The following is a 22,578-nucleotide window of genomic DNA, read 5'->3' as shown; positions in this document are numbered from 1 at the left end:
CGACACATTAACAAACAACGTCCTTTACCTTATTGGTCGCTAATACTCACGCACAGTCACGTGACTGGGTAATGGCATTGGATTAGGAAGCATGGTGAGGCAATGCCCTGCCCCATCACCTGACTGCTATTTGAATATTGATGGTCCCTGTGAGCCTCCACCATCCTGTGTTTTTGTTTTCGTCTGACATTGTCCGTGTGGGACCGTCGCCACAGACAGATTTATATAACGGGCCCCTGAACACAGACATGTCGTCACTACTGAAGCCGTTTTCGGTGTGCGAGGGGCCGTGTGAGAGCGGCGCTGTGAGGAGAGGATGCCCGGGATCAGCTCTTCATCATCAGCCTCCATCGCAGCGTCTGGTCGCCGCGGGGCTGGGCTCTCTGCCGGGGTCTCTGACGGGCTCTCTGACGGGCTCTCTGCCGGGGAGAAACCTGGCGGCCGCTGCAGTCGGAGGAAGGAAACTCACGCATCCTGGAAAGTCCATTCTTGCAGGTTGATTTTGAAACGCACATACGAATAGTAGCATTTTGCTCCCTGCACAGTAGACTAATCGCAATCTGTCGCTCAAAGAGGCTACCCATGCATAATTGGGTCAACTCGCATTCATCCAACAGCGATGCTACAATACAATAGGAATTTCTTTATTGCTAAACTAACATTTTATTAATTTGTAATAATCGAAAATGATGCTAACAGCTGCATATTGAATGAATAGAAGCATATACAGTCAGTAACCCTTAACTACACCTTCCAACTCAATGTAGACAATGCTGTGTATATCTAATTGAGTTATCGACTAAGCAGAAATTATCTAGCATCTCGTTTTTTTTTTTAAAGTGACATAGTAAAGCATGAGTTCTCCCTGCTCCCAGAACATTCTGCACAGTGACTCTACAAATCATCATCTCTCTTCTTTCCACACTCAGGTGGCATTGCAGGAGGAATAGAGATTTGTATCACCTTCCCCACAGAATATGTCAAGACCCAGCTGCAGCTAGATGAGCGAGCTAACCCACCTCGATACAGAGGGATCGGTAGGTCACTGGGACATGTATGACTTCTGCCTGACTGCAGGTTTGTGTGCAAGTCTTCTGATGGGTTACTCACTCCTGGATGCTGTGTGCGTGCGTGCGTGCGTGCGTGTGTATGTTTAGGCGACTGTGTGAAGTTGACCGTGCAAGATCATGGGCTGAGAGGACTGTATCGAGGTCTCAGCTCCCTGCTCTATGGATCAATACCCAAGTCTGCAGTGAGGTGAAGATGCACACATGCTATTCAGTAACTTTTCCCCGTCAAAGCAGTATCACAGCATTTAATGGCACTTTATAGGCAGACACATTTGCAAGGCTTAACATTTTTCTTTCCATTATTGATTAATCTACAGTTGATTTCCCTTAAATTTAAATGATTCCTTGGTCTTTTCATCACAATTTCCAAGAATGTATTGCATCAAATGTCTTGTTTTATCCACACAACTGTTTCAAACCTAAGGATATTTCATGTTCTATAACATTGAGTACCAAAAGCAGCTAATTCGTACACTTTAATTTTTCCTAAGAACATTAAATGTTTCCTACTTTTGCATGACGATTTAAAAAAAGTTAACTAAACCGCTAATCACAAACTTGAAATGCTTTACTGATACTACCATGATGCCGTGTTTTAGAGCAAGAAAATCAAAACACAATCACCTTGTCGTTTTCTAAAGGTTTGGCACGTTTGATATGCTCAGCAACCCAATGCGAGACGCCACAGGTCGCCTTGACAACACGCGGAGCCTCGTGTGTGGTTTAGGAGCAGGGATAACGGAGGCCATCGTGGTCGTCTGTCCCATGGAGACCCTGAAGGTCAGAGGAGCTGGATGCTGTTAAACATTGCTTTGACTGTACGAAGCTTTTATAAACAATAAATCTGAATAAATGGCCTGATGAGGTGGTTCTTCCCTTGTCCTCCAGGTGAAGATGATCCATGACCAGTGTTCGCTCAGACCGCGCTACAGAGGCTTCTTTCACGGAATCAGTGAGATTATCAGAGAACAGGGTAAGAGAGTGAAAAGGGGGAAATTGGCTGAATCTCTTACAAACTTCTTACATCTTTTATCAGCCAGGCTGCTCCTTGTTATTGGCTACTTGTATCCACCAATATTCATGTGTATGTGGTTTGTCTTCTTTAAAAATAGGTGTGAGGGGGACATATCAAGGTCTGACAGCGACTGTGCTGAAACAAGGATCCAATCAGGCGATCCGATTCTATGTGATGAACTTGCTGCGCAATTGGTACAAAGGTGAGAAAATCTACTGACTGCAAAATAAATTCCAATGTCCTTGTTTATGTCTTTTTTTTTAAATTATTGACAGGTGGATGTATTCTCCTCCCATTTTCCCAACTCAACTTTCGTTTTTGGCCTTTAAGGTGACGACCCAAGCCGAGACATGCACCCATTTATAACCGCAATCTTTGGAGCGACGGCAGGAGCTGCCAGTGTTTTTGGAAATACACCTCTGGATGTGGTGAAGACAAGGATGCAGGTAGGACACAAACAAACCCTCTGTGGATGTTACGTTCATGTTTTGCCATTGTTCAAACTCACTCTGATTTCTGTAGGGTCTGGAGGCCCACCGCTACAAATCCACAGTTGACTGTGCCTTCCAGATCTTGAAGAATGAAGGACCACAGGCGTGAGTAACCCTCCGCATGAATCATGCTGTCTGCTTTCGTTTTTGCTGAACCATCTAACCTGATCTCATTTTGTCCCCAGGTTTTACAAGGGAACAGTTCCCAGGCTTGGCCGCGTGTGTTTGGACGTGGCAATCGTCTTTGTCATCTATGAGGAGGTGGTCAAGCTACTGAACAACGTGTGGGAGACGCAGTAGATGGGCCAGACAGTGACAGAGATCCAGAGGGAAGCACAGACCAGTGCCTCATGCTACGCACAACTGAACACCTCTATTTTAGTTCATATTTGCTCTGCATTGACCCGAAGAGACGACTCTTCATCATGACCAGTTTTCACTCCGTTTCATCAAATAATCCAAGATGTAACCAAAAAAAAATACAGCAAAAAAAGTAAGGGAGGAAGCACGGATGGCCGGACTAAACAGCTCAGTTTTGCATTTGGGCGCTTTCTCGGTCTGACTAAGGAATCAAGAGGGACTTTTATGTTGAAGAATAGGAAAAGGCAAATTCAGAAAGGATTCTACAAAGAGTTTACACAGAGGGTAGACTCTTTGTAGAGACTAAAGAAACCTTAGGTTCAGATAAGAGAAGGGGCAAGACTTGAGTGGGTTAAACAAAAAGGGATACTACGTATGTCTGTTTTAACTTTGTACCACTGTTATGGTACATGTTGTCGAGTGAACACTTTGTACTTTAACCATAAATGTGTCTTTTGATTCACTGAGTACTTAGTACACTGGGTTGCTACTGAGACGCTACTGGACCCTAACCAGCTGGCAGCAGTGCTTTCAAATGTCTGTGCAGTAATCCAACACTTCTCTGTTTTGTTATTGCTTACCCGACAGTGCTTGTGGGGTCATCTTTAGAGGTATTTCCTCACTGTGTCTTGGAGATGAGGATACTGCTCATTGTGTATTTCATGGCCCGCTGCTGATAACTGCTCCGTTTGGCTGCATGGATCTCGATGTGGCTTCTATCCTGTTACACGCTGACAGTGGCTCGCAGTGTACACAAACTGTTCTGGAGTCAGTACCTTTCTTGCAACTTAATACAAGTAGTCATTGAGCACACATTGTAGGAAACAAAGCCCTATGTAGCACAAGAGATGATTCATTAATAGAAGTTAGCGAGGTCAACGTTACATCTTCAACATCACACGTTACTATATGCTCAGTATGTGTTTCGAGTCCTTGACAGCTGCATGTGAAGGCTTTATCTGGGAATATTTGACCAGTAATGCTTTTTCCCAGCAGCTGCTGGTGTGCAGCCTGAAATATAAAAGCGAATACACATTTACTAAAGATAACATGCCAGACTATGTCAGCCACATGACTTCAGTGCGCTTGAGCCTTTCTGTGCTTATTGATTCATCCTACCGTCCTCTAGTCAAATCTGTCACTTTAATATTGTTTACCTCAAGCCTAACTGCTTTACAAGCATTTTGTACGCTTAGCGATGAAATAGTTCGTTAGCCATCTTTTATTGCACTTCTCTTATTAAGTGTTTACATATTGAAGGTCAACAAGGGGACAGATGTCTGAGAGGCTCGATAACAGAAAGGCTTGGTTTTTAATCAAACTAGTAGCACCACAGAAGCCTTTTTACTCGCCTTTGCCACATTTCAATAGAATCTCCAATTTAATATCCCTAATAAAAAGGACATCTTTATTACATTTTAAAACTAAGAGCAAGCGAATATTCTTCAATCCTCATGTCTTTACCATTTTGTTTTTTATTAACTAATGCGCATTTTTTTCTATGTGTGTGCTGCTTTTCATAAATATATCAGATTTCATCAATCGCATTTCTGAAGATCCTGTTGGGCGGAGTGAAGGATTTGTGTGAATAAATTGTGATGCATCCGAAGTTTCAGAAAGGATTTAGATAAAATATTGTTTCAATAAACGGATTGATAAACCTGATCTGTGTGACTTTGGTCATGTGTATTTAGGCACACAACAGCCCATCATTCAGATATTAGTGTTTTGTAAATGTGGATGCACAAACTTTCCTTCAATGCAAATAACTTCTTATATTTCTAATTGTTTTCTTGTAACGCCTCAATGTAACCTGTACCGGGGGTATTAAGATTTGATTTCACTTGATGGTTTCCTCCAACACTTCAAGGATTTGCATCCAAAAACAAATCCAAAGCTTCTTCTTTAGACAGTGGTGACCTGTGTGGTCAAGTAGGTTATGTACAATTATGTTTTGATGTAAAATATTTATTCATATCCAATATTCACAAAGCCGGTAAAATACAGAAAGTGAAACAGGTTATTTTTGCTGGAATGGTGGACCTGGTTTTTCCACAATGGGAGGGAGGATCAGACAGATTGCGGACAGAGAAGATTAAAGGCTGAAGTTAGAGGGCGAGCGAGGTCGTCATTTAAATCACAGAGGAAGGTATTAAACACTCCCACCTGTTGCCACGCCCATCCACAGTATATAGTTCATCTAGTAGGGCTAAATACTTTTTTAAGCTCTCAATTTATGCATCTCATTTCATTATTTAAGGTTATATTCTGTATTTATAATAGGATACATAACGATGTTTGTGGTTTATGCATATAAGCATGGCACTATGACACAGCTTTAAACTAAGTAGTACGTCAGGGCCATAATTGATTCGAAAGTCCCAAGTTTAACATTCGCACTCAGCTTTCGGGTGTTGCATTGTTGTTATTATTCTCACATGGGTATCCAACCTTAGAGAGAGGGCTTTCCCCATCATGACTAGGTTAGCACCACTGGACACACTGCTATCAGTGAGACAGTGTAACGAAGCCCAATGGGGGATTAGATTCAGCCGAGCCACCTTTGCTCCAGCTGTCGGGCTTCCTGATAGGAGAAGATGTGAAATCCTCTGCCGAAGTGAGGAGGGAGAATCAGAGGTGGGTCTATCTTCTCCATCTAGAATAATAAAACAAGATCAAAAGGTCCCATGTGAGGCAACATGTTAAATGGACAAAAAAGGTAAAGATTGCTTCTTGGCATCTCACTCACATTCTGAGACATTTGTCTTTCCCACCGCTGACCACTCTTTGTCCATCAGGACTCCAGTCCACTGCGTAGACCTACAAACACAAGAGGTAAGTCAATAAGGCAAAAAAGGACAATCACAATCAGTCAGTTTTGGCGCCAGCCCTTACAATGATAAGCATAATCATCGACATCCCTGCAATCAACAAACAGCCATCATCTTTGTCCTCCCTCACCTCATCAGCGTGGCCGGGCAGGTCCATATTCAGCTTCCCAGTCTTGATGTCCCACACTTTGAGCGTGCTGTCGCTGCTGCCGCTGACCAGCAGCCTGCTGTCTGCGGACCAAGCCACTTGATACACAGAGCCCACATGGCCACGCAGGGATATTAAGTACCTTAGGAGAAAGCAAGGCAGAGATAATAAATGACCCAGTTACAAACACTCACGTCATATGCCTACAGCACCACCACCTGGATAACAGCAGTATTACACATGGATTCAATAATGGTATGAGATTGACTAACTTTCCAGTGCGTCCGTCCCAGATTTTAATGGACTTGTCGAATGAGGCTGAGGCGAGGAGCCTGGTGTCTGGGGAGAAGAGCACCTCGTTGACCAGAGCGCTGTGACCCGTCAGCCTGGCCAGAGGCTTCTTCTCTTCTGCGGGGTTCCACATGAACAAGGTGAAATCATCTGAGCCTGACACCAAGCGCTCTGGAGCTGAACCCTGTAGCATGACAGCAGGAGTTAGAGTACTGATATAAAGGAAATACAGACTAGAACACTTACGCACAGAGAACAAGCAGTACTTACCCTAACTTTATTATATCTCTGCAAAGCCTTTTCTTTCAGCTCTTCCACTAGGGGAGAGATCAATGCATGTTACATTCAACCTGTAAGCCATGAAGCCTCTTCTTCAAAGAGTAGCACATTTTGCTCTTTCAATATTTCCTAAGTCTAAGTTACATAATCCTTACATGATCCAGTGAGGTCCTGGGGGTTGATCGTGGCGTCTGCAGGTTCAAAGGCTCCAGTGCGCAGGACGTAGTCTGTGCTGAGAGCCAGGGTGTTCACCCAGTGGGCGTGACCCTGCAGAGTCCTGCACTGGACGCCCTATGCCCAAAAACAGAAGTAAACACACATGAAGTATTTGACTTGACCGAGGTGCATCGCCTCTCTCATTTGACTCGCTCCGTCTGTGACAATGAACATTTAAAGAAGTGTCTCAAACACACACTTACATCTTTGGCTCTCCAGACCTTGATTGTTCGGTCCTGGGAGGAAGTGTAAAGAAGTCCATCTCCTCCCCACTTCACACAGGTGACTGACTGAGTGTGTCCGGTCATGATTTTCTCACAACGACCCAACACGGTGTCCCAAACCCGTATTGAGCCGTCCTTAGAGCTACTGGCCAAGTACCGGCACTCTGGGTTACTAAAAGGGAGAGGAAGAGGGGGATCAGACAAACAGTCAGGACAGAATGATTCAAGAAAATCTATCGCAATTCTGATTTTCTACAATACATTATAAAGTCCCTATATCATGTCATGGCTAGCCTCTATTACATTAGCTACTTTCATCTTATTAAGCATTTATTTCATTGGTTTAATGAAAAACTACTCTACCATTTTCAATTAAGAGGACACGATGGAAGGTCTGAAGTGACTTGTCTGCATGTGTAGCTAAAAAATTATTGAAAAATATTACTATTCAAGTGTCCCAGTAAACCAGTGTGACAGTGAGCTAGCATGCACAATAGCAGGAACCTAAAAACTAAATTTGTCATTTAATTAAAAAAGCATCTAGTTTTCTTTTATTTAACAGTTTAAGTACCAAAAATAATGCAATGGGATTTAGGTCAGCAGTAAAATAGGCAATAATTTACAGAAGTGAGAAAGTGATGAGTTAGTGCTCACAGATGAAGAGGTTCCCAGCTCAGCCAAGTGATCCACTTGGAGTGTCCGGTCAAAGTCTTCCCCAGCTGTGTACCCGTCACTGGATCCCACAGACAGATCTACAGAAAAAGCGCCACAAAAAAATAAATACACCACGTTCATGGGATACATACATCCTTAAACAAACTGCATTATGTGTTGGCAGTTCACCTGACTGTTCTTGCACCCTGAAGCCAGCTTCTTGCCGTCTGGAGACCAGCTGATGCTCAGTACCCAATGTGTGTGTCCTTCAATAAAGAAGAATACAGCTTAATGGCATCTAAAACACTTTTAAAAGTATTTGTTGACGCATAGCAGATCTTGCTGCCCTATAGAAGATATTTTTTACCTCTGACAGTGTGGTGGGGCGTCTCAGTAGTCAAGTCCCAAAAACGCACTGTGGTATCACCTGACCCGCTGGCAAGGTATCTGAAAGAAACAAGGATCATTTAATGTTAAGAGAACTCTTGGATAAATCAAAGAACAAAATAGATGAAAACAGGCAAAAAAACTTCTAGCAGCTGAGTTACTCACTTCCCGGTGGGGCTGAAAGCAGTTGAGATGACAGCCTCTGTGTGTCCCTGCAGCGTGCTGGTGCAGCGTGCCACCGCCCGGACCCTGAACACAGCCTGAGGCTGGTACACAATGGGCAGGACCTGCTCTGTGTCCACAATGAGAGTCTTCACACACAACCCCAGACTGGACACCACCTCTGCCTCTCCACGCACAAAAAATGCCAGTGGCACAGGCTCCTCCTACAGTGGAGAAAGAAAAATAACAAAAATGTATTGACTGGATTTTAAAAATATGGCACGCGAGGACTTTGAAAGATTACCTTATTCTAAGAACATTTAAGCGTTTATACATTCAGGAATAATACAATCTATATTTGATCACTTTTATACACGTTTAATAACATTGGGAAATTGCCATGTTACATTTACCGTGACCATAGTTAGAAATGTGTTAAAAGTATACAGTAAGTGATATGCAGTTTACAAAAGAAACACTTTGTACCTGTTAGAGTACAAACATTCTCACTCTTGAGTCCCACATTTTCCTTTTAAAATGAATATCGTAGATGTGGACAAAGCCTGGCTAAAGATATAACAGGGAAATGTATTCATGAGCAGATGTTTACAGTCTAATGACAATTTAAATTCTACTTCGTTGTTATAATTGCAGCTGGTTACCTTCTGTAGCAGTGCATTACAGACAAGCTGTAGTTTGTCGGGTGTGATGTCTAGAGGAACATCAAAAGGTGAACCCAGAACCACTCCTTCCTCATCCTGAAACTGGATCAGCAGCCGCTCCACGTCCTCACTGTCCATCCTCAGATTTGGATCTAAAACTGAAAAACAGTACATTACATTAATGTCCGTATACTAAAGTATGAAACACTTAATTGAGTACACAATGTTAATGAAAATGGCTTTCTGGCTAATGGCATCAGGATTGTTTTGCTTCTTAGTTTTAGGGAGATGCTGTATGAGCTATCTTTGCTGAAAAAGGTTCACATCCAGTCCTTGATAAGACATGGACAATTCATGTTTTAAATGTTAGCCCAACATATGACGTTGTATTTTGCACATTTTAGCAATCCTTCCTTTACAAGTGAGTATACCTTACTTTAAGATTGTCTTTTCTCATTATTTATTAAAAGGAAACATAGCTAGCTAGACTTTCTTTACTTGATAGCATATATCCTAACGTTACTTTAACTCATTCACGATCATGCATATTAAAAAAGGACCATGAGCAACACGTTTCAAATCGATGTTTACCATTGTTACTGTAAATATTTGGACTCCTGAAACAACGTATTTACATCTAGCTAGCCTATGTCAACCAGAGCCACTGATGTCAACCAGCAAAGCTAACTATGCTAGCCTGCTGTTAGCTAACATTTTGGACAAATTACTCCCTTTCGCAGTGATTGCAGAACAATAACATAACCATCATTGGTTTACACAACTGTGTTCATGTTTATATGACATCAAATGTACACGGACATGTGCTAAAAATCTTACCTTTAGCGAGAAAGCGATGTGTTCAAATTCCCCACGTGTATAACACCAAAGAGCCTTTACAGGAGAGATACTCCAACAGGCAGAAGTTGTCATTTCAATGTACGGACCCGCGCAATGGATTATGGGAGATTTATGAAAGTAAGAACAGTCGTGCTTTCTTTCTTTATTTGCCATTTTAACTCATTTATTTTTACTATTATTACATGTTTGTTGGTTTTTTGCTCGACTTTGGGTTCCTTCAACTCTATTGACAGTATTGTAGCAGCATAAATGGTCAGGTAAATGGTTAACGACTTGCAAATAGTTGAAATGTTGGGTTTAGTTGGATCAATAGATGAAATGTTGGGTTTAGTTGGATCAATAGATGTATCTTTGGTTCGGGCTGTAACTTGCTGTGACGTACCAAGATTACCCGTACCTGTGTCCTAAATCCTTCAGGATATGTACTACTTCTTCAATGAGTATAACTATTCAAGATTAAAAAAAAGAGGCTAGACTAAGACCATGTTCCTTATCACGCTTGTGTTGCTTGTAGGATGTCATATATGATATACTAGTTTGATGTGTAGCTTTGTCTGCTGTTGATGTATCTAATACTGATTAGTCATTCACCTTGGAGGTAAAAACAAAGGTTGTATTATTTTCATGAACAGTCACTAAATAATGACAACTATGTAATGCCAATGAACTCTCACAGTCAGCTGCTTCTTTCAGTTTTTATTAGACCTCAATTATGATCACAGAGCAAGAACCTCCCTAACCAACAGCGTGTTCTTATTTGTTAAACTATTCAATAAAACAAATTATTTCACTACATCGCATACTTCATCATTGTGTTTATTTGACAATAAGGCGCACACCACACACATACATTTTGACAGTAGTCATCAGTTATGCATTGGGGTAAAAAAGGCATGCTGTACTGCAATAATGTGAGAAACTACAATTACAATTAGTATAAGTAGTGAGATAGATAAATAATTAATTAGAGACATAATCCTGTCATGATTCTGTTCACTGCCTTAGAGTCTGTCATGATACATGTTATACTCTAATAATGATCTAATAAACATTGAACATATTTATTTGAAAGCTAAATAAGACTTAAAACACCTCACAGTAGACGTCTATCTCAACATCCACTTATGACATGAAATGTTTTTAGAATTCATGTTTATATTATATTTTAGGCATGATTCCTCCATCTTTATCTTTTATCTTAAGACACGTGTGTCCAATTACACATAGCAATACATTTAAAAACTAAATTATCACATTCTTCTGCATTTTTCTATGCAACAGTTCCCCATAATAAGCAGATATTTCTTATGGTACAACCCTCAGCACTGGCACATATGTAGTAGGCTACAATCCAAAACCAAAACCTTTATTTTCAAATACAATTTGACCAGGGGCTGCATTGACCTTCAGCATTGTATTCTTTAAAATCAAAATGCAACTTATTTCTTTATTTTTGATTTTTTTGGGCGAAAAAAGGCCAGTGGAAAAGCTGGAGGACTACTCGTTACAGCGATAAACCTTTCTTGCAGAGAAACTGTCCAAGCTTAAGATTAAATTCTTAAAGGCAAAGTTGGAAAACACAAATAGAAGTTTCCAGAAAATTGGATAGCACATTGTAGTGGCCATTATCTAAAGACTGAATAAGCTTACCCAGTGTCTAATGGATTAGATTTTGGGGCATTTGAATGACAGAATCAATTGGGATACATTTCCAAAGGTAGAGAAATACAGATCAGTGAATTTGTTCTCATTTGAGACCATTGATGTTTTCAGGAACGAGTCCTTCCATGACGGCACGCTTTGACTCCAGGATCTTCAAGATACAAACAAAGATGAAAAACTTGAATTTAACAGCCACACAAAGTCACAGTGGACGCACAGAGTACACGTAGAGGTGTCTTAGAGCAAACACATCCTCTTCTGAGTAAACAAATGATGATTAAGTATTGACATATGATAAAATGCAACTACAGATGTGGTAATGGAACACTCACCTGGAAGTTAGCACTGAAGCCGATAAGGCTTTGCATGTTTGTACTGTAGTAACCCAAAACAAACTGTCCACCCAGCAGAGGGATCTCATCCTTGTCCATAGATATCTGCATCAAAAACACACATGCACACATACATAATAATAAAACATACACTCATAAAGGATTCTCCACACGTGATATAAATGTCTAGTTTCCACATTACCTGTATGACTTCATTTATCTCTGGCAACTCCTCCTCTCGAACCCAAACAAAGGTTTCATAGTCGGTGGCACTCTTGAATCCCACCTGCAGGAGAACAGCCAAGAATTTAAATATTTTTTCTCATATGTTTTTTTATTTTTCTTCTATGTACAGTATATCCCACACCTTAAACAGGCCGATCCAGTCCCATGTGGAGGACATGAAGTCCTCTTGGACGGTGTAGGTAAGAAGTGCGTCATGGTCGGCGCACCATACACCCAGAGGAGAAACGTGCACCTGGGGTGTGTCATAGCACTTCCTCAGCTGCAGGAAATAACAAAAGGAAAAACATGGAGCTTTAATAATGCAGAACAGACTTGTATGTATTGAGTAACAGTCCTATAGCCCTACAGTGAGCCTCCTCTCACCTCCAGACTGAAGGTTGCAATGACAGGCTTGTGGTCACTGACTCCGTAGCTCATGTCGCAGGTGTACTTGTCCTGAATGACCAGGAGCGGATACTCCTCGGTCTCATCCACAGTGGAAATCGATGCCTTGTCATCATCATCCTCTGAAGGCAAGGTTTTGGGTTTGATGCGCCAGAGGATCCGATCCGTCCAGGCCGGTTTCCTCTTCTTGCCACTGAGCAAAGCAAGTGTTGATCACACAGATTCCAATATGAGAACGAGTTGAAAACACATATTTGTAATGATAACCAGTGGCAACAATACAGTTAAAAAAGTATTCACTCAGAAAATGATCATTAGTATATCAGTTACTCAACCTTGAATTATTTTTCTCTCATGAGTGAGTCCCAATGAATTGAAGTAAATGGAGGCCATGTTTAACAAACAAGCTTTATCAAAAACACAACGTGTGCAGCATAACTCATGTCTTAATTATTCACGTTTTTGCTTCCAAAACACGTGCATTCAGCTTAAATCTCACCAGAGTAACACTCACAAAGATAAATAGTTCGCCCGCACAAGAGTGACACTCTGTAAGTAGTGATTGGGAGTTTTAGCGGAAACAATTTGTGTTCTTCGTCTTTAAGAATTCAAGGTTACACAGCGTGAGTAACTGATGATCATGTAGTTTGTAAAGCATTTCTTTAAAGAACAAAAACAAGACACACACATGTGCAATGAATGAATGAATGAACATCAGGAGTGGACAATACCATTTCATACAGCTTCCCGTGCATCAACGACACACACCAAATGCAAAAACAAACAGTGGGGTGCAATGTGCATGAGGGAGTTGACCTTCATCAAGGTCAATGTTTACTGAACCTTTGGCATTTCTATCAGTGTCTCCAGTTATTTTTTGATTGTATTAAATCTTTAGGGTGCCTGTTCTATCATGTTTTTACACGGTATATCTCTGGAGACACCCACCTTGGCGGGTCTAGCTCCCTGTGCCAGGCCCCCAACCACACAGAGAGCAGCCCCCAGGTGAGGGAGGTGAGGAGGAAGAAGAGAGTGGTGCTGCAGCGCTGCAGGGGCCTGGGTCTGTACATGGTTAGGGGCAGCGCCACAGTGCTAATTCTGAGAGAGACATACACATGGTGCTAGTGTAAGGCAGTGTTTTTCAAAGTGGGGGCCCGACCCCCCGAGGGACCGGAGGCGCCAGGGGGGTCACGCAAAGTTTGAGGGAAAGGGGGATTTTTTTCTTTTTTTAGTTACATTTGTTTTTAGATGTTATTAATAACTGCATATCTATCAATCTATGTGTCCTTTGATGCCAATCTTTTAATATTTTTTTTTAATTAATATTTTTTTTATTGTTTTTAAATCACACAACCACCCTTCAAGCCAATCAGAATCGAGCTGCCGCTACTGAGAGTGAAACTGAGTATCTGCTCAGCTTTTGGAGCAAGTGAGAGCTAGTGAATATTTCGCTCTGCAGCTGGATGAGAGCACGGATGTAGCAAATATTGTTGTTTATATATATGAATATAAATATGTTTATTGTTAATATTACTGTTGAATATTATATATAAATAGCTTTCAAATTATATAATATATATATATAATATTATAAAGACAGAAATCACTTTAAAAATGCTTTAAAAATATGTTTACTGTTGATATTACTGTTTAATATTGTGTTAAGAATGTTTATAACAGAAGACACAATCAATGTAATTAATGACAAACAAAAGATAAATACAAAACATTTTTTGAAGAATAACTGATTATTAATTATTAATACAAATATGTATTAAGCTGTATAATTAATTTGTCATATTTTCCATTATAATGTACTCATCATAAAACATTTTTTTTGCAACAGGGGGGTCCCCGCCAGAGGACAATGCTATATGGGGGTCCTTAGCATGGCAAAGTTTGGGAACCCCTGGTGTAAGGGATGAGTGTGATTCATGCAAGAGCTGCTCCCAATACCGTCTTTATATCAGAGTTTACTGCTCAAGATGGGGGGGCATAATCTTCAAGAACAAGGACACGTGCTGTGTTTGAGAACTAAGGTATTGTGGGGCATGCAACACAAAAAGACGTAAGTGTGCCTTAATTAAAACCAAACCATGTCTTCACTGAGCTGTGCAAAATTCAAATGGAAACAAGAAATTAGGTGAACTTTGGGAAATGTGATGAGTGTTTGTGTATTTTACTTGTTTGCTGCATAAGTTACCTGGTATCATAGGTATCAGAGTTACGGTTAAACTTGTAGGTGGGTTTGAAATTCAATGGCCCTTCCTCAAATTCCTGGAGGAAAGGTTCATTTTTCTTCATCATAGTAAGCTGCAAGAACATGAACATAATTAGTAAGCGTGCAATACTTAATGTGTGTATGTGTGTGTGTGACTATCACTAAACATTACCTGGTCTTTGCTCCACAGCAAATTTAGACGCTCGCTGTTGATGGACGAGCGCAGGAAGTGCAAGCCATGATCTGCAATACGGAAGTTCAGGTCCCCAAACCAGAACACCACCCTGCGTGAGATAGATAGAGACTCATACTATATTATGCTCTAACAACCCTCAGAGCATATCCCATTGGTTGTGTGTGAGATGTACAGTCCATGTACAATAGTACTGACTTGTGATCCCGGACATGTGGGGTGTCAGTGATGTCAAAGTCTTGCTTCTCCAGGATGTGCTCGATCTCATCAACGCGCTGCAGAGCGTAGTTCATGTGAGCCGCCAGGTGGCAGTTAAGGAAACACACCATGTGGCCGTAGAAGGAGAAACGCACCGACACTCCTCCTTTGTTACCCTGACACAGACAAACAGGGATGAATTACATAATGTGTAGTAAAAGATTTGTATGGATTTACAAATACTTGCAAAATAAGTTTGATGAAATGAACCTGCAGAATACTACAGGTTTGGCCTCTCCTCAACCAGATTATGTTTTTTCCCTTTAACACAGATTAAACCATTTGTCTTTCAAGTATTTTCCAACACAACAACTAGTGTGCCACATTAGTTGTTGTGTTCTTTGTTTGTGCTTTCATTCACTCTAAACTGGTGCACATCTCACTAAACAAACACAATAGGCCTTTCATAAAACTCATGTAACGCCATTGGGATTTCCAAATATTTCCTTTTTGAACCTAAGTGTTGGGTGTATAAGTACTCTACACCAGGGGTTCCCAAAGTGGGGGTCGCGAGATGATTACAAAATAAAAATGGAAAATAAAAAAAATAAAAATTGATTAAAAAATATTGATTAATTTTTTTTATAATTTTTTTTTAAAAATTATTATTAATAATAACGTTTACATAGACATTTTCAGGGGTCGCCAGGGGGTCGACATGGGGTCGCCAGTCTCTGGCACTGTTATTTTGGGGGTCGCGGGCTGAAAAGTTTGGGAACCCCTGCTCTACACCAACTCACCCAGTAGCCAAAGATGCCAGTGCGGGTGTAGGTGGTCTGGATGTTTCTGATGAAGGGGAGATGCATTTGTTTGGCAAAAACCAGCAGCAGCAAACCCTGCATCCTCACTGATGTGACCTATAAACAGAGATGGAGAAAGATTTCATTAATGTTCTTCTAAAGTCAATTTGTTCAATGTCTTTCCTATTTTTTTTATATTCCTATTAAAGTTATGCATAATATATGGTACAACTTTAATTGTATGAAAACTTTTAAATATACAGCTTTAAGAAAAATAATTGGTATTAAAGGTCAAATCAAATACTGCCAGTCTCACACTTATACTCATTTATTAATCAGGACGGAAATGGGTAATATCTTTTTCTACCGGTCAACACAGTATTTCCCCTTTGCTCCTCATGTCCTCTCCCACCTTCACAAAGCCTCTGGGGGCCAGTGTCTCCATGAAGACGTGGCTCCAGGAGTCCTCCACTAACAGGTCAGAGATGAACCTCACAGGGGTGGCATTCACCTCCTGCAGGCTGACACACACCAACACAAAAAAATGAGGCAAGCAGTATTTCTCTCTTTTAAATACATTTACTTTAAATAAATAAATACTTGCTTCGTGCTTCAGTCCAATTCCTGGCAAAGTGTTACATTTCAGCTTCCATATTTTTATTTCTTACCCAATCACATAGATGTCTGTGGGGGGCTGGACGTCCAGCTGCATCAGAGAGGCGACGTCTTCAGGGGGCTCGGCTGTGGCCACGTTCCAGGTCACCATGTGCAGCCTGTCAGAGCGTTTGATCACGGCAATAATTGACCCAAGTCAAAGAAAAACAAGAGAAAGAATTAAACCTTATTATTAACATTTGTCTCGTAGTAAATACACTAATATCAGAGGTATCAACAGCACAATTATTACTACAAATAATAGTATTGGGTCCTGGCCAATAAATAATTTTAACAGCGTGTGGCATCCAACTGTTTGTTTTTGTCCTCAATAAAGGTGAAATATATATATTTTTTCAATATCTAAATTGTCTTTAATCTCATAAATGGAAACCAACAAGAAGAGAAACAGAAATCCATATGATCTCAAGCTCTTCCTGCCTCTCTAAACTTGAGTATGCGTGAATAAGTCATTGCGCATGTCCACCTGAATGCGTCTGTGGGAACGTAGCCCCCACAGAGGTGAAAGGCTTCGTCCAGCGTGCGGGACACTTCTTCCCCGGCCTCGTCGTCAGAGCTCATGTTCTCTACGCAGGTCAGCAGATGAGTCAGACGCTGGCGGAGGAAAACCTTGGACCTCTGAGACGTTCTGGAGCTCTGAGACGCTGAGCTGCTCATGCTGTCTGAGCGCAGGCGTGGACTGTGTCTCAAGAAGTCCATCTTTGGATCCTAGTCTTTGGACCCGAGTCTTTGGACCCGAGTCTTTGGATCAGAGTCTTTGGATCCTAGTCTTTGGATCCTAGTCTTTGGATCCTAGTCTTTGGACCCGAGTCTTTGTTACGCTTTTCCCTAAATGTCTGAGAGATTGAGAGTATTCAAAAAGAAGATACCGGCACAATCCTTAAAGGGTAAACAAGCAGAATCCCAAGGAAGATATCCCTTTGGCTTGTCTTCTCCTCAGACTTCTTTGGTTGCAGCCATTTAATGTGGTCAACTCTACTCAGACCACTGGAAGTAACATCAATGGATGCCTTAGAGTCAAATCTCTCATCAGGCAGCTTCTGATTTAGTCCTCCAAACTTTCCAGAACAAAAAACTTGAAATCCCAGAGGGAAGTTTGTTTGTATCCGTGCAGTCCTCTCTGTGGCAGAGTCCCGTGTGGTCATGCAGCAATGGAGCAGCAACTGACAAAGCAGTTGGGCCGACTCAGGAATGTGGGCAAGAGGGAGTCAGATTTGGACCATAATCGCAGGCAGGAGACGGGCATGTGAATATGTGTGTGTGTGTGTATGTGTGTTTAGTCCCAGAGAGTATAGGGCTGGAGGCTGATCCTCCATCATTATGAGTAGTGTTGCAAGACTTGAGTAACCCTTCAGATCCGTAAGAGGTTTATACAGCGGTCTCTCTATCAGCTGAGTACACTGAACAATGAATGTATCCCCCAATCACGCATTAGCGAGGGGACAACAGTGCACAATAGCATTAGCTTCTTTTGGCCTCAATCCAATCTCTCCCCATATAGGTGAAGGGTTATCTTTGTAAACCCAGAGGTGGGGGGGTTACATGCGGTTTTATAAGCTCCAACAGTTATTTATAGGTTTTTTCCTGAATAGAATACAAAGCTCATATCATTCTAATAAACAAGTATTACAGCACTTGTAATAGTGGACAAATTGCATATTTACTTCAAAGCAGTCAACTAATGAAGCAATTTGCAGTATTTTGTGTGATTCTAAATGGTTTAAGAATTCAAAATCATTTATCAGGCGAAATTATTTCAATGTAAGATGCCAAGTTTCCGATTTAAGTAGCAAGTTGATCTATTGGAAAATGTGTTATAAAATCAGTTTTCTAAGATGCATACTGTTTACAGTTTTAAACACAGACTTCAATCATTTAGAGATCCTTATATACCTATAACTTTATTATGTCTAGCTGTAAGGATTTATAGAAAACCATGGTAATCATTTTACTACTTCATTTTATGCAGATATCGCGTTGATTCTTGTCATGTGCTGAGTTTTTCAAAAAGCAATGGTCATTTATTATTTGAAGGATTACATCTTTGGATCCAATCGTGGATAGTCCTCCATCTAACTGACACACACGGTTATATGGTTCACAGAGTTCATGGCAGAATTGCAACAGTGTTCTCATGTTTTTGTAGACAATAGAGAAACAAACAACGAGATGAGATTGCCCCTTACAAAATAAGAAATGCTAATCTTCGGTGCCCTAATTCCCCCTACAGATTCATGTAACAGCGTCACATGCAGAGACTTAGGGCACATTCTTTGGCAAGAAAAAGTGTTAAGTGGATAACCTCCGGGGGTTCACTGGTCCACTGAGAAATGATGAATGGGTGGGTATTTCAGTTTGTATCACAGAGCTCTGCAAAGCCTCAGAACCTGCAGCCTTAAAGCTACTTATGACGGGTTAGGCAATTAAGATACTGTTCAGGAGGGGTTACCTTCTTTTATGGACTCTCTCGGTTTGTTTGATCCTACACTTTATTTCTAGACCATTAGATTGAAAAGAAGTAGAGGTTTGCATGGGATTCTTATCTTACCTGCACTTGTCACTGCCACCGCTTTGAAATCTTCCAGCGCTCATTGTCTCCCCTGTAGAAACACATATAAACAAAGTGAGAATAAAGACCAAACACACAAGTTAAGATAAAATACTCGCCTCTATAAGAACCAGTTTACCGGGAAGACAGAGCATTTCCCTATAAAGCCGACCTGATACGGAAAGCCTGAAAGTAATTTTTGTAATGGCTTTGTAATCATGTCAAATCACGATTGGCTTCATCCACGTTAAAGGGGAAATGCCCTGAAGGTCACATGTAAAAAAAACAGAAACACTTTCCCAGGGAGCCATTTTGTAAATGTTCATCAAAGGATCGTGATGTTTTAAAAAAAAAAATTATGTTTGTGCCGTTATGGTTATATTTTCAGGGATCATTTAGTCTCTAAATGTCCTATTGATAGTGAGCTAATAACAAACACTACAGAAACACGCTAACATGTGATTTGGTGAGCTAAATGCACATGAAGCAGGCACAGAGCTACATTAACAGTATTTTGTTGTTTTGTTTTTAGTCACCCAACAAATGTAATTCAGTTTTGGTCCCCGAAAGAAATGTCTGGCTCTTTAGCTCCTAAATGTTATGCTTTGTTTGCAGGCTAGCTAGTTGCTAACTGTTTGTAGCCTATTTCGTTTTGTGCTTGGCAGGAAGTGTGAAGTTGGTATTTTCAGATAACTTGTAAGTCTATTAGATAAGTGAAAAAAGAAAACTTAATGGAAATGTTTTTTTTTTTAAAGTTTTAATAATTATTTAGCTCAAAAACTTCAAAGGATAAGTGCAGGGAGAAGAACACAAACATTTTTCACTGATCCTCCCCTCAGCTTCATCCAGCATTATCGAACGGCCCTGATAAAACAACCAAAGAGCTAGCAGAACAATGGCCAAGCGTCATACGTCTGATCTGTTTCCCTGCACCAATATGTTTAGATCGTCCAGCTAGGCAAGGCAGGGCGAAGCAAGGCAAGGCAAGTTTATCTATGTAGCACCTTTCAACACAAGGACATTCAAACGGCTTTACAAAAAATGATAAAAACATTAAGAGCATACAGCGCATGAGCTGATATATGGCACAACCTTTTTTCTTGATGTGTTTTGAACTGCAAATTTAACCCATACAAATTGTGTTAGATGATGACCATGGGGACATGTTTCCAAAGACTAGTGCTTTAAGATATAAACAAATAATACAAGGATCCAGTCATTGTTACCCTGATCAACCGATAGGCTACAGGTTGGAAATTCTACCTGCTGACCTTTGAGAAGGTTCCTTTACACACAAGTTAACCCAAACTCTCTGCTCCAAAGTTTCTTTTGTAATAAAACCACGTTGTACACTTTACATTGATATAATCTGTTCAATATTAATATTCTATGTCATATATTTATATATATATTTGTATATATAATATATTGTCAAATTCTACATGTATATTTTCTATTTCTATTCTCTATTTTATTTTATTTTATTTCTATTCTTGTTTATTTCTAGTTTTGTTTTATTGTAAAATGCCTTGTCTTTCTCCAAATTGGGATCAATAAAGTACCATCTTATCTTATCTTATTTGCTTTTCTTCAATGTCCTTTAAGACAATATCCTTAACTGAGTCTTCTGATTCAAGGATCTGTTGAAAATAAAAACATGTTCTTCCATTCTGCACAGTACCTTTCTCCGTGGGTCTTTCTTGTGGTGTCTCAAAAAAGCCGCAGACCCCTTGCGAACAGACGACGAAGGTCTCGGAAGGGGAGTCCGGAGTCTGGACCTGCTTTCCTGTTGTGAGACCCGTTGTTTCACTGTTTGTTCTCTTTTTGGTTACTGCAATTTGTTCTCAGCTGTTCTTCTTCAAGCTCCAACTCACAACCTGCTCTGGACTTAAAGCGTAACATGGGCTCAAGGTATTAACCCAGGTTGGTTAACAGCCCGCTGAGAGAGTATTATCTTCTTCATGAATGGACATTTCTGTTTATTGAATTTCACCATGACGCGTGGTATTTGTTGCACTAAAGCCCTCTTTGTACGTTCACAAATAATCCTTCACTTTCTTAACATTATGGAATGCGTAGGGTGATTTTCTTTACCCAACGATATTTCAATCACAGTTTAGTGAAACCAGTAATTTCTCATTAAAGGGCAATGACTCTTTATTTAGAAATAATAAGCAGAAGCTGTCTGAGATGTGCTGCCATGCTAAGTTCTAATGAAGTGTCGCATGAAAGCATGTGATTTCTCAGTTCTGGTTTTAGTTTAGTTAAAAGGATTAACTCGCTTGTAAAAAATGTATGTTCTAATTCCAGACTGATGGTGTGTTTTCGTCATTTACAGGAATAGTACACCATTATTCTTTCTTGCTAAAACATAAAAATGGATACCTCTCTTATATTTGATTGTTACGTAGGAAGCTTACATCAGGAAACCATTTGCTTTGCTTAGCATGACGAGGAGAGACAAGGCGGGATCTGTCCAATGATATACAAATCCACATACTTCCTGTTAAGCTCCTTTAATTTGATTTTTAATTGATGTTCTTTAGGTGGATTTTGTGAGCATTTGAAAGCCAGGCTTGTGTTCTGCCTTGTTTCTAATCATTATGCTAATACTTAAAGCGAACATGAAATTGGTAAAAGTCTGCCTATCCAACAAAAAAACAAGCTTATTTCTCAAAAGGCCGGTGTCTTCCTGTATTCTTTCTGACGGAGAAGTGAAAACTAGGTTCCTCTGTCTAGTGAGTGATTTTTCCTTTTAAAGTAAAGCTGCACTTTTTCACTCTTGGCAATTCTATGTAATCTAAGGACATCATTGGTGGATGACATGGTTTACGCTTACTCTTCATAAAATAGACAGACGTAAAAGATAACAGGGGTAGGAGCTGGAGGAAAATCACCACTTAAATCAAATCAAGTTTTATTTATATAGCACATTTTTAAAACGATTTTTGGTCGAGCCAAAGTGCTGTACATATAATAATTACCTTACAGTAAGGACACTATACAGTAAATACAACAGCACAGTTTGCGCAGAATATCAGTATGACAAAAGGACACCCTCTGACCTAGGGCCATTTATTTATTACTCACTGTTGTCGTGTCCTTAATAAAAGTTACAGATAGAAATAGATAATTTTCATTCATTCAAAGAAAAATATTATTCCTACTGAAGAGCTAAATGTCATAAAGGTTTGCAGTTCCAGAGATTTCCTCTCCAACGGCCACACACTGTGTCGAGTCTCATCAACAGCTCTCTGTCCTGGCCCCTCCTCTGCCTCATAATCAGGATTTAAAGTAATCTTTGCCATCCAAACATGATTAATTATACCCTGCCTACACTCTATTTGCGAGTCTCTACAGTAACACTTATCCATCAAAAACCAAAGCATTATGTTAAAATAGTAACAGATCATGTGGTGTAGTAACATGTAATGTTTAAAAGGCCTCTTGTATTTAAATGTTATTTATTTTTCCAGATTTGTGGAGTATCTAATGAGCTAAAATAAAAAAATCTACAGCCACCTGTTTGGACATGCAAGAGATGTGAACCGACAATTTCTCCTAAACCTACCATTAAATGTATTTCAAATTGTCCACTTTATTGTGTATTCTGAACAAATTGACAGATATTGTTTGAGCTTTCAGGTCCTGGCAGTGGCATTATGAATAAT

At 40.3% G+C, this 22,578-nt stretch overlaps 3 protein-coding genes across 3 annotated transcripts; 1 reads left to right on the top strand and 2 right to left on the bottom strand.

The window, feature by feature from the left end:
- The first annotated feature begins 54 nt into the window (after nucleotides 1–54).
- slc25a1a (solute carrier family 25 member 1a) lies at nucleotides 55–4,601 on the top strand. The gene is made up of 9 exons (XM_079647840.1): nucleotides 55–495; nucleotides 930–1,037; nucleotides 1,158–1,257; nucleotides 1,712–1,850; nucleotides 1,959–2,043; nucleotides 2,183–2,287; nucleotides 2,416–2,531; nucleotides 2,608–2,681; nucleotides 2,762–4,601. The coding sequence occupies exons 1-9, from the start codon at nucleotides 141–143 to the stop codon at nucleotides 2,874–2,876; spliced, it is 1,197 nt and encodes a 398-aa protein (XP_079503966.1). The 5' UTR covers nucleotides 55–140; the 3' UTR covers nucleotides 2,877–4,601.
- Nucleotides 4,602–4,883: 282 nt separating this feature from the next.
- nle1 (notchless homolog 1) lies at nucleotides 4,884–9,766 on the bottom strand. Its single transcript, XM_079650898.1, has 13 exons — nucleotides 9,628–9,766; nucleotides 8,791–8,948; nucleotides 8,132–8,352; nucleotides 7,947–8,026; nucleotides 7,769–7,845; nucleotides 7,580–7,677; nucleotides 6,905–7,097; nucleotides 6,641–6,776; nucleotides 6,477–6,523; nucleotides 6,188–6,390; nucleotides 5,898–6,057; nucleotides 5,686–5,756; nucleotides 4,884–5,592 (listed from the first exon to the last, which is right to left on the bottom strand). The coding sequence occupies exons 2-13, from the start codon at nucleotides 8,926–8,928 to the stop codon at nucleotides 5,580–5,582; spliced, it is 1,437 nt and encodes a 478-aa protein (XP_079507024.1). The 5' UTR covers nucleotides 8,929–8,948; nucleotides 9,628–9,766; the 3' UTR covers nucleotides 4,884–5,579.
- A 1,003-nt stretch (nucleotides 9,767–10,769) lies between these two features.
- inpp5kb (inositol polyphosphate-5-phosphatase Kb) lies at nucleotides 10,770–21,615 on the bottom strand. Its single transcript, XM_079651172.1, has 13 exons — nucleotides 20,589–21,615; nucleotides 18,908–18,959; nucleotides 16,353–16,457; nucleotides 16,097–16,205; nucleotides 15,685–15,801; nucleotides 14,885–15,060; nucleotides 14,666–14,777; nucleotides 14,476–14,585; nucleotides 12,252–12,465; nucleotides 12,010–12,147; nucleotides 11,845–11,928; nucleotides 11,643–11,747; nucleotides 10,770–11,461 (listed from the first exon to the last, which is right to left on the bottom strand). The coding sequence occupies exons 2-13, from the start codon at nucleotides 18,949–18,951 to the stop codon at nucleotides 11,396–11,398; spliced, it is 1,380 nt and encodes a 459-aa protein (XP_079507298.1). The 5' UTR covers nucleotides 18,952–18,959; nucleotides 20,589–21,615; the 3' UTR covers nucleotides 10,770–11,395.
- Between the last annotated feature and the right edge of the window lie 963 nt (nucleotides 21,616–22,578).

Source organism: Notothenia rossii (assembly GCF_949606895.1).
Source record: "Notothenia rossii genome assembly, chromosome: 9".
Taxonomy (NCBI): Eukaryota; Metazoa; Chordata; class Actinopteri; order Perciformes; family Nototheniidae; genus Notothenia; species Notothenia rossii.
Note: the sequence above shows the minus strand (reverse complement) of the source record. Positions and strands in the feature narration are given on the sequence as shown.